Below are 17647 nucleotides of genomic sequence, written 5' to 3' on the forward strand. Positions count from 1 at the left end.
AGGTGACTTGCTCATGGTCCTACATCTGTGAATGACAGAATAGTCCTCAAGCTCATGTTCTCTGATTGTGCAGTATTCTTTTTACCCATCATGTTTTGATGTTTTCCTTATCTACTACTTAGTCTAATGTAGATAACATAGACAAATATAAAGGAAGATTTATGCTACTCAGATGCAGTTAAGAAAGGATCGATATCATAGTCTCATTTTACTCTCTAAAAAATGATTTGCTTTTATAAAAGAAGAATTTTTTAATGAAGTGAAAGAACTATTGCAAACTATAAAGGTTATTGGATTAAAGTAAGGAAGTTGAGCTTTGGAACCTTTAGATATCAGAAAATATTTGCATTTGGAATTGATTATCCAAACCTTAATCTCTTGTTTATACAGCTACTTTAATTGAAAATAAAACTAAGATGCATATGGTAACACACCAGTCAATTAAAATATTTTTTTAAGTTTAAATTTGAAGATAGCTCTAATATCACAAATAAATATGTCTTTACAAAAGGATTGCACCTATAATTTTATTAGGCAAAAATAATAGTATTATTATTTGATTTATAATGAATAATCCTTTCACATTGTAACTTTTGTATATGTATAATAGTTTTAAGAAAATTTGCCTTTCTTCTAGACTAGCATATATATTGAGATTGTAAATAATAAAGACATTATGTCGGGTAAAGAAAATGTTATTTTGCTTTATTTCTTTAGCGGAAGATCCATCTGAAAGCTATGTGAACTTAAGAGACTTTGTGCTTGTGAAGCTTTGTCAAGATTTGCCCTGTTTTTCTCGGGAAAAGTTAATGCAAGGATTCAATGAAGATATGGCAATAGAGGCACAACAAAAGTTCAAAGTAAATAAGGTATTGAAGTATATAACTTAAATATTGCAAATACATTAAGAATACATGTGTGGGAAGTAACAGTTGTTATACAGGCTCTGAGCCAGATTGTTTGGGTTCAAATCTGGCTCCACCACTTGGTCTGTGACTTAGGGCAATTTAGTTTGTCTCCTGTGCCTCAATTTCCTCATTAATGGAGTGGGAAAATAATTTATTTAATGGTTATGTTAAGTGTAACAAGCAGAAAAAGGTGAATATTGGGATCTTATTTTTGCTTTTTAAGAAAGTGTTTATCTAAACTGGTAAAGTACTTAATACCCCTGGAGATAGTTTTGGCAGGGAGAAGGGGTTGAAATAAAACACTTAACTTTCACTTTATATTTACTTGAGTTTTAAAGTAGTAAAGCCCGGCCCGCATGGCTTAGTGGTTGAGTTCACGGTTTGATTCCCCATCAGGGCATATGCCTGGGTTGGCCTGGGTTGCAGGCTCGATCCCCAGCGTGGGGAGTGCAGGAGGCAGCTGAATAATGATTCTTTCTACTGATTTTTCTTTCTCTTTTCCTCTTCCTTCCTCTCTGAAATCAATAAAAAAATATTTAAAAAATAAAGTAGTAAGTATCTTAAGATAGGTACAGAAAAAATAGCATGGGAGTTGAGAGGAGGGAATTTATTATTTATGTAAGCAAGGGAATCAGAGTGTTTTGGGTTTGCATTTGATCTAAGCCTTAAAGAACGGGTAGGATTTGGATTGTGAAAGTATGTGGAATGAAGGGTATTCCAATAATAAGGACTAGCAATTGATACTATTGACCTACCCTCCTTTGGCTTCTAAGGCACTACAGTTCCTGGTTTTCCACTTACCATTGTGATCATCTTTTTTTAAATTGGGAAATTTTAATTAATAAGTATCAAATGCACTTTACATTCATAACTGCAATACTGAAACTGTGACATTTTAAATATTTTTTCAAAAAAAGTTACTGATTTTCTTTTTCCTGGGAAATATGGAGATCCAACTATAAGCATTAATATGGCCAGTCTAGGTCACTATGATTTAGTTAATGCTAATATCTAAACAGGTGTTCCCATTTCACATCTACAATAGGGCAGGCTGTGAACTTCTTTCTGCATCATTGAATTTTAGCAAAAATTCTGTGAGATAATTTTAAGGAATGTCAGATTTTTGAAGTGCAAACTCAAACTACGTTGGGATCATTTTTTTGCTTGAAGTACATCTGACTTGAAAGTACAGGTGATTTTTTCTTTCCTAATTCCTTGGGAAGATATTTCTGCAATAAGTCTGTGTCTTCTTTACTATGACCGGTTGTTTTTAGGAAAGATTTATCAGCTTTGTGGTTAGTTTTGCACAGTTGATGAAAACCTATAAAAAACATAATATAATTTAAGGAAAAAAGTTGTTTTTCAAAGGCTGCAGGAACAGGAAAGAATAACACTTCTTATTTGTAGAAGCACAAACACTTAAAGCTAATCATACTGCAGGTAGATCTAATATAGTATTAGGAAGGTCTATAAAAATGAACAAAAGATACATGTTTATTTCTATTGCTCTAATAGTCAAACATTAGATCTTCATGATAGTTGCACTGTAGCAGTTTGCTAGTTCAATTTAAGAGTTCGAAGTCCTTTTTGTATGTTTGGCCTAATGATGTCCACATCCCAAATAAATTCAGTTAAAAAACGGAAATTAGGGCATACTCCATTTAACAAAGCACCAGGATATGCTACTAGAAGTTGCTATCCTTCCTTGGCTAATACAGAAATTAAAATTTTGGAAGCAGAAAAATGACACCAATAATTCCAGCAAGCAAGAATGATTCCTACCATTCTTGCAAAGAAAATATCACTGCAAAGTTGGAAAGTGGAATCATGGAAAGAAGACAATATCCAAGGACACTTGCCACACAACCAAATGAAACACCTGTCATACTCATTAAGTTTAATAAACAAAACATTCCTAGACATCCAATTTCATTGATTCCATATACATAGCCAAATCAGATTTTGCCAGCCAGTAACAGTGTGATTCCAAAGGCAAGGCAAAAACCATGGGTCCTACCAGATCAGTTTCATTTATGATGTTGTTATCGCCTACTTTTTAAAAAAAATTGATTTTCGATGAGAGAGACAGAGAAACATCAGTTTGTTGTTCTAGTTATTTATTTTTTAAACATTTTTATTGATTTCAGAGAGGAAGGGAGAGGGAGAGAGAGATAAAAACATCAATGATGAAAGAGAATCATTGATCAGCTGCCTCCTGCACGCCCCCACTGGGGATCGAGCCTGCAGACTGGGCATGTGCCCCTGACCAGCATTGAACCCAGGACCTTAGTCCACAGACTGATGCTCTGTCCACTGAGCCAAACCGGCCAGGGCTGTTGTTCCACTTATTTATGCATTTACTGGTTGATTCTTGTATATTCCCTGACCAGGGATTAATCTGCAACCTTTGGGTATTGGATGATGCTCTAACCCAGTGGTCGGCAAACTCATTAGTCAGCAGAGCCAAATATCAACAGTACAACGATTGAAATTTCTTTTGAGAGCCGAAAACCGGCTTCTGCACATGGGCCACGAAGTTTCAATCGCACTGTACGTGCGCCCCCGCACGTGGCATTTTGTGGAAGAGCCACACTCAAGGGGCCAAAGAGCCGCATGTGGCTCGCGAGCCGCAGTTTGCCGACCACTGCTCTAATCAGCTGAGCTACCTTACTTTTAATGGATGTAATACTGTTAATATTTTTTGCCAGATGTGGTCAAAATTGATACCTAATTCTTCTAATAAAGGTGGCTCATTCTCCAAGTTGTTTCCATTGAATGGCTGAGGTGTAGTGGAGTACATGGCTGAGTTGGCTGGAAAACCTGCCCCTGTATGGCTGTTGTGGCTGCATGTTTGTCTGGAGGGACAAATCGGCTTTGCTGAGAGTAGTCATAGCCAGCATACTGTTTGCTATGGGGTCCTCCACTTCCTCCATAATCATAGGACTGCTGTGATTGGTTACTGAGGCTGTAACTTCTCTAGTAGAAATCCTTGTTTAAGTTGTCAAAGCCTGACATTGCAAAGGATCAAACATGGAAGTTGTAGCAGCAGATAGCACCAGATAACCCCCGAACTCCATGATCATCGTTTTTGACATCCTTTCAGTCGCTTCTATTCTTCTGTATCCTCCCTAAATATAATTATTTCCAAAAATTCTTTATTCAGTCCTCATTTTCATTCTGTTTATTCTTCCTGGGAGATCTCATCTATATCCTCAGTCCATATTTTCCTCCTGAGCTCCAAAACTATACCAAAAGTTTCCTAATCACTGACCCAAACAACTTAATTTGACCTGAAACTTTCCATCTTCTCCTGTATTAACACACTATAATGGCTTCTGGCTTTCAGATAAAGAGTGTTTTATGCCTGGCCAGCGTAGCTCAATAGTTGAGTGTCAACCTATAACCAGGAGGTCACGGTTCGATTCCTAGTCAGAGCACATGCCCGGGATGTGGGCTCAGTCTCCAGCGGGTCCGTTGTTATATTGCCTCTTTCATTTCTGATTGTATTTATGTAGGACCTCTCTGTTTCTTGATGAGTCTGGCTGGGGGTTCATCAATCTTGTTTATCTTTTCAGAGAACCAGCTCTTGGATTTATTGATCTTTCATACTGTTTTTTAAGTCTCTGTCATTTATTTCTGCTCTGTTGTTTATTATTCCCTTCCTTCTACTTCCTCTGGGCTTTTCTCGTTGTTTTCTTTCTAATTCATTTAGTTGTAGGGTTTAATAGTTTATCAGTGCTTTTTCTTGTTTCTTGAGGTAGGCCTGTAATCCTATGAACTTCCCTCACAGGACTGCTTTCTCATTGTCCCATAGGTTTTGAGTGGTTGTGTGTTCATTTTCACTTGTTTCCAGGAAGTTTTTAATGTCTTGCTTGATCTCATTGGTAACCCACTTATTATTTAATAACATGCTGTTTAGCCTCAAAGTATTTGAGTGTTTTTTTAGTTTTTTCATTGTAGTTCATTTTTACCTTCATGCCATTGTGATCCGAGAAGATGCTTGGTATTATATCAATCTTCTGGAATTTGTATAAACTTGTTTTGTGCCCTAACATGTGGTCTATCTTTGAGAATGTTCCATGTGTGCTTGAGAAGAATGTATATTCTGTTGGTATGGGGTAAAATGTTCTTTAAATATCAGTTAAATCCATCTGAACTAGTGTATCCTTTAAGGCCTCTGTTTCCTTGTTGATTTTTTGTCTAAAAGATCTATCCAGTGATGTCAGAGGGGTGTTAAAATCCCCTACTATTACTGTATTGTTGTTAATCTCTCCCTTAAAGTCCATCAAGAATTATTTTTTTATGTACTTGGGTGCTCCTATATTGGGTACATATATGTTTACAAGGGTTATATTTTCTTGTTGAATCATTCCCTTTAGTATTATGAAGTGGCCTTCTTTGTCTCTTATTATGGCCTTTGTTTTGAAGTCTATTTTGTCTGATATGAGTATTTGCTACCCCAGCTTTTTTTTTCCTTTCCATTTGCATGGAATATATTTTTCCATCCCTTCACTCTCTGTGTGTATCTTTTGTTCTGAGGTGGGTCTCTTGTAGACAGCATATATATGGGTCATGTTTTCTTTTCCATTCATTCAACCTATGTCTTTTGACTGGTGCATTTACTAGTAATCAATCTATTTACATTTAAGGTTATTATTGATAGGTATTTATTTATTGCCATTTTTATTTTCTTTGTGCCTGTGATCCTCTCTCCTTTTCTTCTTAAAGCAGTCCCTTTAACATTTCTTGCATTGCTGGTTTGGTGTTAATGTACTCCTTTAACCTTTTTATGTCTGGAAAGCTTTTTATTTCACCTTCAATTTTAAATGATAGCCTTGGTGGTTACAGTAGTCTTGGATTTAGGCCCTTGCTTTTCATTACTTTGAATACTTCATGCCACTCCCTTGTGGCCTAAAGTGTCTACTATTGAGAAGTCAGCTGACATTCTAATGGTAACTCCTTTGTAGGTAATTTTCTGTCTTTTTCTTGCTGCCTTTAAGATTCTTTGCTTTAATGTTTGCCATTTTAATTATGAAGTGTCTAGGTGTGGATCTCTTTGGGTTCATCTTGATTGGGACTCTCTGTGCCTCCTGTTGTGTGACATTTTCCTTCATCGAGTTTGGGAAGTTTTCTGTTATTTCTTTAAACAGGTTTTCTGTTCCTTGCTCACCTTCTTCCCCTTCTGGTATTCCTATAACGTGGATATTGTTGCATTCCATGTTTTCCCAGAGCTCCCTTAAGTTATTTTCCTGCTTTTTAATTCTTTTTCTATTTTTTGCTCTAATTGGGTATTTATGTCTACCTTGTCTTCCAGATTGCTGATTGATCCTCTGCTTCATCCAGTCTACTTTTAATTCCTTCCAGTGTGTTCTTGATGTCAGATATGTTATTCATTTCTGTCTGGTTCTGGTTAATGCTTTCTATTTCATTTTTCATGCTGCTATAGCTCCCACTGAGTTCCTTGTAATTTGCACTAAGCTTCTTAAGCACCTTTATAACCATTACTTTGAACTCTATGTCTGGTAGGTTGCTTACTTCCATTTCATTTAGTTCTTTTTCTGGAGATTCCTTTTCTTTCATTTGGGGGGTTGTTTCTTTGTCTCCCCATTTTAGCTGTCTATTTGTATTTGCTTCTATGTATTAAATAGAACTGTTATACCTGCCAGTCTTTGTGGGATGGCCTTATGTAGAAAGTGTCTTAAGAGGTCCAGTGGTGCAGTCTCTTTGTTCACCTAAGCTGGATGCTCTAGGAATGCCCCTGTCTGCGTTACTTGGGTTCTCCTGTTGTAATTGGCACTTGATTGTTGTTGTCTTGTCTGTGGGAGGGATTTCCCCTCTGACTTGCTGCCAGTAAGGTTCAACCCCAACATCATCATGCCAGCTGTTATACAGGTGCTGACAGAACAGAGTAAGACACAACAGGACCAAACCAAAAATACCACATAAATCAAGCTACTCAGTGCAATAACAACAGGAAAGACTTAGAAGAAAAAAGAAGAGAAAGCAAAAAACAAACAAAAACAAAAAAACCTAAAAAACACTATCAAAGACTTAGAAGGGAAAAGAAAAAGGGAGAAAGAAGATGACAAAAAAAATAGCTATATGAAAGCAAGGAGGAAGCTAAAAGAACTAATATAGGAAGAAAAAAGAAAAGGAAACAATAAATAATAATAATGAATCTAAAATATAGTGATAATGGGTATGTTAAGATATAGATAGGAAAGTAAAACAGAAAAACTCTCAAATTCTTACTTTGAGAAAAAATAAAAATAAGAAAAATTAATAAGAATAGATAAAAGTAGAATAGAATCAAAGGAAAGAAATTAGAGATATGCAAGAAAAAAGAGAAGAAAGAAAAACAAAATACAAAAAATATAGTCTACACATACACACACAAACACACACCAAAAATCAAAACCACACACTCACATTCAAAAACTTTGGGGTCTGCTATTTGTGGAGCTCACTGGATTTTGCTCTGATGTTGTTGAATCTGGTTCCTTGGTGTGTCTATCCTGGGCCTCCAGGGAGCTTTGCTGGTACAGGTCAATGTGAGTCACTGTCCCTTTCTGGCTCTGGGCAACCTAATTGAGGTTGAAGGTCTGAGGGGTTGAAGCCCCTAGTAATCCAGCGGGCGGGGACTCCTTAGCTCAGAGGCTGGTTCTGCCTTGAGTAGTCTCATGACTTGATTGTCCCTTTCCCCCACAGAGCTGATCCCACAGATGTCAGTGGCAGGTGCTCAGGGTTCCTTAGCTGTGTTCACTTAGGTGCGTGGTCTGGGTGGTGTCTGCTGTGGGCATGCGCAGGTTCTGGGTTTTGTCCTTGGGATGCACGCGCGTGGGGTCCATGGTGGGGTGCCTGTGGGTTCAGGCCTGGGCCATGGCTAGTCTGGTTGGTGGCAAGGCTGGGTGCCTAGTCGTTTCCACTCCCCGCAGCCTCTTCCCAAGGAGGACCTTGTAAATCCTTTAAGATGGTGTGGTTTCCAAGCCAGAGGGGCTCTATGGCCAAGAGAGCCCAAACCAGCTGGCCCCAACACACACACACTTACCCTCTCCCTCACTCCCTCCCTCACTCCATTCCTGCCAGCCACCATGTTGGGATCTCCATGCTTTTTTTTTCCTCTTAAATTAAAATTCTTTAGTATGGCACACAGAACCCATCATAATCATGACCCTACCTACCTTGTTACCTCAACTTCCTACCACTTTCCTACATTCTCTGGCTTTAATGAACCTCTTGCCATTCCTCAGCTTTGCTGCATCTTTCCGATTATGTTCCTTTACTTATGAGTGCTATTCCCTTTGCTCTTATTGTGTTTCTCCATCTTTGCCTGGCCAGATAGTACTCATTTTTCAGGCTCAGCTCAGGTATCCCTTCCAAGAAAGTTCAAATATCATCTTCCCCACCTACCTATACCTGACTGCTTCCCCATCCCCAATAAATATATAAGTGAAACAGTACAAATAAAAACTGTGGACTACTTCTTTGGCTTCAGTGATACCAAAACTCCCTAATTCTAATATTTCTTTGACTTTTTTTCTGTCCTCTGCCTGCCCTTTAACTGTCACTGTACTCTAGGGTTCCGACCTCTCCACTCTTTTTGTTGTTTATGCTTTTCCTAGGAGATCTTAACCAGGCTTACAGTTTTAACTCTTGCCTATATACCGATACTGCTTAAATCCTTACCCTTATATACCGATACTGCTTAAATCCTTACAGTTTTAACTCTTGCCTATATACCGATACTGCTTAAATAGACTTTTCTTCAGATTTATGTTGTTCTGCCTCCTGAATCTCTCTAGACTGAAAACTCACTGTCATTCCACATCCTGCTCCACAGCCCATCTTTTCTCTTCTGTATTTCTAGAATCCTTGTTCCCTTAGTATTCTTACATGTGCTATCTCAGTTCATACCCTTTTTTTTTCTTTTGCCTGATTTAAAACTCAGCTTCCTAATTGGTCTGCCTGCCTTTCTTTTTGTGTAGCTGAGAAAATGCTTTACTTGACAAATTTGCATACTTTGTTCACTTCCCCATTTCTGTCACTTACTAGATAAAAAGCCCAGCTCTTTAATGCAGTATATATGGCTCTGTGCTCTTGCTCCAACGTCAGTCTACTTCTGCACCTTACTTTTCATTTTGTGCTCCAGCATTATCAAGCTTCTTCTGTTCTGCATGCTTACACATACACACATATGATGCCCTCACTTCTTTCTGGAATGGTATGCTCTCTTTCCTTTAAGATTCAGCTCAGGATTCTCCCAGGAATTCTCTTCTAACATTTCTCTTATTCCCAGGTTATGCTCCCATAATACTTTATGCGTATTTCTATCACTTGTGTTACCCACTAGACTGCTAAGTAGCTCCTTGAGGGCAGAGACTATCTTTTACTGCTTTTCATCTGGTACCTAGCACAGTTTCTGGACTATGGCATGTATTCAGTATACCCTATGTTCTTTTGAGAAATGTATATAATTTTTTTGTTTCATTTATTAGAAACATGCTAGACGGGTTTATGAAATTCTTCGCCTACTGGTAACTGACATGAGTGATGCTGAACAATACAGAAGTTACAGATTGGATATTAAAAGAAGACTAATTAGCCCATATAAGGTAGGACTTTCAAGAGTCTTAAACATTATATTTTTGCCCCTATTTAAAATGGAGAAGAAAGTTTAGCAAATGCCAATGTATGGGAAATTCCAAATCATTTTGCTAAATTAACTTTTACAAGAGTGAAAATATTCTTCTAGTTAGTTATAAGAATTCTCACTGTCATAATTTTCTAATGTAACCTATAAATATCTTTCATGCACTTAAAAATTAACCCTAAGAATAGTCTACCTGTGGTTTTTGTTGTTTTCTTTCATTTGTATACAATTTTAAAAAATCTGAATGTCCAGATTATTCCCTAACAAATTATCTTTAGTTTTTTTCTGAGTCTGTCTCCCCATTTGTTATATACATTCTGTTTGCCTTTGCTCCCTCCTTCCTATATATGGCCTTTGTTGCCATTTATATTTTACCATAACTGAACTTAGTATTATTTTTTAAAATATATTTATTTATTTCAGAGAGGAAGGGAGAGGGAGAGAAAGATAGAAACATCAATGATAAGAGAGAATTATTGATCAGCTGCCTCCTGCACGCCACTCACTGGGGATCGAGCCCGCAACCTGGGCCTGTGCCCTGACTGGGATTCAAACCATGACCCTCCTGGTTCATAGGTTGACGCTCAACCACTGAGCCACGCCGGCTGGGCAAAACTGTTTTTAGTATTGTAAAATAATTTATTGAATTATACCCATTTAATATTTATGTGACATTTTACATAGGCAGACTAGCAAATGGGGGATGATGAATTTTGAATGTAAATAGTATTCACAAAGTTAGGCCAAATAATGGGAATTTCTATAGTTCACAAAAGCAAGTATTTCCTACTCTAAAGAATGATAGTGATTTTTTTATATTATTAAGTATCTTCATTTATCCAACATCTTCACCTACCTGAAAGACAACCAAAAACTGGTTATTAAACTCTTCAGGTTCTTTTTTTTTTTTTTTTTTTTTTTAATATATTTTATTGATTCTTTACAGAGAGGAAGAGAGAGGGATAGAGAGCTAGAAACATCGATGAGAGAGAAACATCGATCAGCTGCCTCCTGCACACCCCCCACCGGGGATGTGCCCGCAACCAAGGTACATGCCCTTGACCGGAATCGAACCTGGGACTCTTCAGTCCGCAGGCCGATGCTCTATCCACTGAGCCAAACCGGTTTCGGCTAAACTCTTCAGGTTCTTAACAGCCAAAATGGTTATCATCATTCTTGAAATAAAGCTCAGAGGCAAATTACAAATTCTTTAGATACTTGTTCAAACCCTACTTATAACAATGTACTTTTTAATAAATTTAGTTATCCAGTGTTCTATCCCATTGAGAAAACCAAGAAAGCTTGAGGGTCCCACTCCCCCACTTTGGTTTGAAGGCCACAATGCTTAGGATAGGAAACCTACTACAAATTGGGAAAGCCTAGAAATGAGTTCAGATGCCCGGCTGGTGTGGCTCAGTGGTTAAACATCAACTTATGAACTAGGAGGTCATGGTTTGATTCCCCATCAGGGCACATGGATGGGTTGTGGGCTCGATCCCCCGTGGGGGTGTGCAGGAGGCAGCTGGTCAATTTTCATCATTGATGTTTCTTTCTCCCTTTCCCTTCCTCTCTAAAATCAATAAAAATATATTTAGGAAAAAAAAGAAATGAGTTAAATGTCCTATAGGCATGGGAGTAGTTGATAAGATTTCCTTGTTGAATGTATGCAGATGATTTTCTCCAATTTGTCATTCCAAGCTGATATTCGTGTACTTTGTTTTGTTACCACAGCATTCTCAAATACAGAATTAAATTTAAGAATAAAGTAAAATTGCCAAATAGTGAGTGCAGTTTAGAATTTTTTTTTAGATCTCTAAAATATATGCCTGCATTTTAATGGGGAAAGTTTGGAGTGTAAAATTTACATTTCTATTTTAACACATTTTATGAAAAGAAATTATAATTTTGATTGTTGCTAACTTATTACTGAGGTATGATTTATTTATTGATAGAAAAGTCCACCAATTCTGTCTGCCTTTATTTAAGGCAGTGGTTCTCAACCTTTCTAATGCCGCGACCCTTTAATACAGTTCCTCATGTTGTGGTGACCCCCAACCATAAAATTATTTTCGTTGCTACTTCATAACTGTAATTTTGCTACTGTTATGAATCGTAATGTAAATATCTGTGTTTCCCGATGGTCTTAGGCTCTACAGCAGCGGTTCTCAATCTGTGGGTTGTGACCCACAGGTTGAGAACTGCTAGCAGGGTCGCCTAAGACCATCGGGAAACACAGATATTTACATTACGATTCATAACAGTAGCAAAATTACAGTTATGAAGTAGCAACGAAAATAATTTTATGGTTGGGGGTCACCACAACATGAGGAACTGTATTAAAGGATCGAGACATTAGGTTGAGAACCACTGATTTAAGGGATCAAGTTTACATATCAACTTAAACACACTCTCCCACTAAGAAATTATTTGGATAGATATTAGAATTACTTGTACCTTACTTTAAAAGTTCTTTAAACATTGGTACTTCATTTATATTGGTGCCAAGAAGAGATAAAAATAACCTGTATTAACTAGAATCATTTTTTAAAAGCACAAAAAGGAACTCCATCTCTAGAACAGAAGTAATTTTCAGGTGTTCAAGATAAATTTGAACAATTTTCCCCCAAAAAAGATAAAATGGGTGCAGCTGCTTGGTCTTAGCATTAAACCTTTTATATTGTTTCAAAGGCATATTTAATTCCTAATTGGTTTACAAACATAAAATTTAGAATGGGTGTTATCTCATTGGGTTTGGAATCAGGAATGAGGTCTAGTTCTACCTTTTACAAGTTATGTGACTGTCAATAGCACCTGTTTATTAGGCTTCTGTTCTGTAACATGGAAATGCAGAGCTCCATAGTGAGGAACTGTTTGGAAATACAATACACAGTGCATGTTTTTAAAGATTTAAAAAAAATATTTCCCTTAGGTTTAGCAGATTTTTAAAAATATGTTTTTATTTTGAGAGAGAAAGAGAAACATCAGTGTGCGAGAGAAACTTCAATCAGTTGCCTTCGAATGTACCCTGACTGGGGATCAAACCCGAAATCTGGGCATGTGCCCTGATCAGAATCAAACCACGACCTTTCGGTGCATGGGATTACACTCAACCAACTGAGTCACACCAGCCAGGGCTTTAAAGATTTTTTTGAGAAGTCTTTGGAATTTAAACGTTTCCACACCATTATTATTTTAAAACTAGTAGCCCTGCGCACGAATCCGTGCACCAGTAGGTCGATGCCACCCTCTTGTAGCTTCCCCCGCCCCTCTCCTCCCTTCCCCCCATAGCTTGCTGCCCTGCCCCCTCCGGTAACTCTCCGGCCATCTTGTAGTTCACTGCTCCACCCTCCTGCAGATCAGTGATCTGGCCGTTATGCGGTTGGTCATTATGCCTCAGGGCATAACGGATAATTAGCATATTTCTCTCTTATTATATAGGATTCTTGCAAAAGAACCTTATGTCTATACTTCACAAAAGAGGCTAGATCAGCAGATGGAAGTTAAGGAACCTTTAGAGGTGGTGGCATTTTTGAGATTTTATTTGTAAGACCTCTTGGAACCTGTGAAAACTAGACAAGAAGGGTGGATTATTTTCTGGAAATGAATTCATATGCAAGTCAAATGTTAACAAATAAATTGACATTAATACCATGTTTAATCCATTTGCTTAATTAAAATTTTTCAACACGCTCTGTCTGGTGTTGCTCAGTGGTTGGAGCATCGGCCCGCACACCAAAAGGTCAAGGGTTCAATACCTGGTCAAGGGCATGTACCTGGGTTGCAGATTCCATCCCTGGCCTTGGTCAGGGAATGTGTGGGAGGCAAGCAATTGATGTTTCTCCCTCACATAATGTTTCTTTCTCTCCCTCTACTCCCTCCCTTCCACTCTCTCTAAAAATCAATGGAAAAAAATACCCTCTTGTGAGGATTAACAAAAAATTTTTTTTCAATGACTCAAAACCATGAAGGAATTAAGTTTTTGTTTATGGAGAGAGAAAAATTATTGTGAAGCCTATAGAATGTCTATTCCAATCTTAATGAGTTCTACCTTTTCAGCATTTCATTTGTGCTCCCAATGTATGTCACTTTGCTAGATAAAGGTGTTCCCCAAATCAGATTTTTAAATTTTTTTTTATTATTATTGATCTTATAGAGAGGAAGAGAGGGTCTCAGAGAGTAAGAGAGAGGAACATCAATAAGTTGCCTTCTGCATGCACTCTTGACTGAGGATCAAACCTGCAACCTAAGTATGTGCCCTGACCAAGAATCAAACCTACCACCTTCTGGTGTATGGGAGGACGCTCCAACCAACTGAGCCACACTGGCCAGGGCTTAAGCTCTAATTATACACATTCTTTAAAAGATTAATTAGGCCCAGCCAGTGTGGCTCAGTGGTTGAGCGTCGACCTATGAACCAAGAGGTCAGGTTTTGATTCCCGGTCAGGGCATGTGCCCAGGTTGCAGGCTTAATCCTCAGAGGCAGCCGATCAATGATTCTCTCTCATCATTGATGTTTCTATCACTTCCTCTCCCTTCTTCTCTAAAATCAATAAAAAACATTTTTTAAAAATAATTTTTTAAAAGAATAATTTGTGCCTTGGCTGGGTGGCTCAGTTTCTTGGACAGCCATCCCGTAAACCAAAAGGTTGCAGGTTTGATCCCAAGTGGGGTGGTGCAGGAAGCAACCAATCAATATTTCTCACATTGATGTTTCTCCTGCTGCCCACTTCCCCTCTTTCTAAAATCAAACATATTCTTGGGTGAGGATTTTTTTTAAAAAGATTAACTTGTAAAATACATATACAAAGATACAAAGTTGAATATATAGTTTAAGGAATATAAAGATTAATAAAAATACCTCAAATTAGTTACTTTTTATATTGAACCATACCTTACATGTTTGTGAGGAATTTACATATATAGCTTTATATTTTTCCCATGAAATTATTATTTTTTATTCCTAGGTACTTAGCACTCTTGAATTTAATTCATTGATTTGCCATACCAATTAAAATTATAATAGAAATTAATTCTGACATCCATCTGAAAAAAATTGACAGTGAAGAAAATGAAGATAGTAAGGGAGGGGGAGATAACGTCAGGAAGTATGCTCTCTTAGAAAGTTAAAAACAGCGTAATAATTTAAAACATTATGTTACAGGCACATGATTCATTCTATTAATTATTTGGAACAGAACTGATAGTCTAGAAATATTTAAGAACTTAATATGATAGTTTTATTATATATAAGAATTTAATATGATTGGAAGCAGGTTCAAGCAATGGATTACTAAATAAATGGTACAACTGGTTTGCAATTTAGAAAAAGGGCTTATATTCCTATCACATAACACAATACTTTTTTAAAATATATTTTTATTGATTTCAGAGAGGAAGGTAGAGAAAGGGAGGGCTAGAAACATCAATGATGATAGAGAATCACTGATCGACTGCCTCCTATATACCCCCTACTAGGGATCAAGCCCACAGCCCAGGCACATGCCCTTGACCGGAATCAAACCCAGGATCCCTCAGTCCACAGGCCGACATTCTATCCACTGAGCCAAACCAGCTAGGGCCCACAATACATTTTTGATTCCTGAACTGTTTCCTAGAGTTAGGTGCTCTTTTATATGATGCAGTCATGCCTCTTGGCAGAAAAAAAAATCAGTTACAGCTGAAACAAAGCATTTGTTATCCATGTTCTTGAAGATTAAAGGAATACACTGCCTGTTCTGGCCTTAGAAAATAAATTTGAATTCTCATCAGTACTCTAGAACTAATATTGAAAGTGTGATTAGTGAATCAGCAACATTAAAATAATCTGGAGCTTTTTAGAAATGCAGAGTCTCACCCCACTCCAGACCTACTGAATCAAAATCTGCATTTTAACAAGGTCCCCAGCAATCTTTGTGCACATTCAAGTTTGAGAAGCACTGCTTTAGAGGGGCATCTTAATGAAGTTATTTTTTTCTTTCTGATTATAATAGTAGCAACCTCCTTTAATTAGCTCCACCAATTTAGACCCAGTATGAACCTAGTCTTTTTGTACTGTCAGCTTATTTCATATAGGCTTATCTTCAAACTTTATTGTTGTTACCCTGTTTTATAAAGGTGTGTGATTATAAAGTTAGCTTAATATTGAGCTTTTCTTTTAACTTAAAGCAGTAATCATGACATAGGTGCCTAGTATTCCAAAATTATTATGGTTCCCTTTAAGGGACATTCTGTTTTTATGGTAATTGTCATTTGAAAGGCAGTTAGATAGAGGAACTGAAAATATAGACTTCCAGTCAGATCATTAGGGTCTGAATCCTGGCTTCTCAGCTTACTACCTCTATGGTAAGTTACTTAACCCCTGTATCCCTTTTTTTCTTCATTTATCGATTGAAGAAAATTGTACCTATCTCATAGAGTTGTTAGGATTACATGAGTTAATATATGTAATTTTTTTATCTCTATGTAAAGTGAGTTCTTTATTATATACTCTAGTAAAAGAGGATTGATATAGTAATCTAGAACAGTTGATCCAAAATGCAAGAAAGTTTCCTTTATTGTAGTGTTTCACATATTGCAATGTTGCCACCCATCCAGGAATCTTGGAGTCATTCTCCACCCCACATCACCCAATGTTTTCTTCCTGAAATCGGCCCTGTCCCTTCTATTTCTGCTGCTGCTGACTTGGTCTAGTTTTCATCATCTCTTGCTTGAATTCGTTCAGTAGCTGCTAACTTGGTCCTCTAGCCCCATCCTCAGCATTACTAACACAGTATTTTTCTGACATTGTCCTGCTTAAAAGTTGTTACCAGATCCCTACTGCATGGTGGTTTCTTCTCAAACAGGGAAAGTAAGTGTCACAGATTTTGGTTTATCTTTCTGAAACTCTTCCAACTATTTATGTTAAAATTGATATGTGGTCCATAAGTATATTGCTGTGTAAGGAAACTTAGAAATGAGCATAGTGTCAAGAAAAAAATCATCTTGGAATTAAATTAATTAATGATTGAATCATGATATGCATAATAATAGTGCTTAATCTCAGTTGTCTTCAGTTAATATATTTTATTGGTTAAGGAAATATCTGAGCCCTAGGTGGTTTGGCTCAATGGATAGAGCGTCAGTCTGCAGACTGAAAGGTCCCAGGTTCAATTCCAGTCAGGGGCACGTGCCCAGGTTGCAGACTGGATCACCAGTAGTGAGTGTGCAGGAGGCAGCCAATCAATGATTTTCTCTCATCATTGATGTTTCTATCTCTCCCTCTCCCTTCCTCTCTGAAATAAATAAAAATACATTTAATAAAAAAGAAATATTTGAGTGTCTATACTGACCAATTGTTGTTTTTATCATCAATTAACACAAATTCCAGGTCTTCTGGTTAACTCCTTTTAGAGGGATTGTAATTCATGGTCAAATTTATGTTTAGGTTTCCTTAAGAAGAAAACTGTATGGGACAAATTTGGGCATATTCCTACCACTCTTATTTTTAATATTGGAGATTTAAAATTCTAAGAATAGCCCAGCCAGTGTGGCTCAGCTGTTAAACATTGACCCAGGAACCAAGAGGTCATTGGTTCGATTCCCAGTCAGGGCATATGCCTGGGTTGTAGGCTCAATATCCAGTGGGGGACGTGCAGGAGGCAGCTGATCAGTGATCCTCTCATTATTGATGTTTCTATTTCTCTCTCCCTTTCCCTCTCCCTTCCTCTCTGAAATCAATAAAAATACATAAAAAAAATAAAATTCTAAGAATATAAAGACACATATCAGCTTTCTTAGTCTAACCAATAATTGTGTTTGTTGCTTAGAAAAAGCAGAGAGATCTTGCCAAGATGAGAAAATGTCTTAGACCAGAAGAACTGACAAACCAGATGAACCAAATAGAAATAAGCATGCAACATGAACAGCTGGAAGAAAGCTTTCAGGATCTTGTGGACGATTACCGACGTGTTATTGAACGCCTTGCTCAAGAGTAAAGATTATACTGCTCTGTACAGGAAGTTTGCAGGTTTCTGTACATTGTGTTGTGAAAAATATAACTAATTTTAAAATCTTGTAACATTTTACTTACATTAAAAGTTATCTATCTTTA

At 37.3% G+C, this 17647-nt stretch overlaps 1 protein-coding gene and 1 pseudogene across 3 annotated transcripts in view; one reads left to right on the plus strand and one right to left on the minus strand.

The window, feature by feature from the left end:
• The window catches only part of HAT1 (histone acetyltransferase 1), a 49809-nt gene extending 32162 nt beyond the window's left edge, over nt 1-17647 (plus strand). For all 3 annotated transcript variants that reach the window (XM_008138562.3, XM_054722779.1, XM_028140978.2), the window contains exons 9-11: nt 718-869; nt 9404-9520; nt 17364-17647. In XM_008138562.3, the coding sequence (XP_008136784.1) occupies nt 718-869; nt 9404-9520; nt 17364-17531 (437 nt within the window). In that variant the 3' untranslated portion in view covers nt 17532-17647. The remainder of the gene's footprint in view (nt 1-717; nt 870-9403; nt 9521-17363) is intronic.
• LOC103283429 (protein YIPF5-like) lies at nt 2466-3923 on the minus strand (annotated as a pseudogene).

Source organism: Eptesicus fuscus, chromosome 11 (assembly GCF_027574615.1).
Source record: "Eptesicus fuscus isolate TK198812 chromosome 11, DD_ASM_mEF_20220401, whole genome shotgun sequence".
Lineage (NCBI taxonomy): Eukaryota > Metazoa > Chordata > Mammalia > Chiroptera > Vespertilionidae > Eptesicus > Eptesicus fuscus.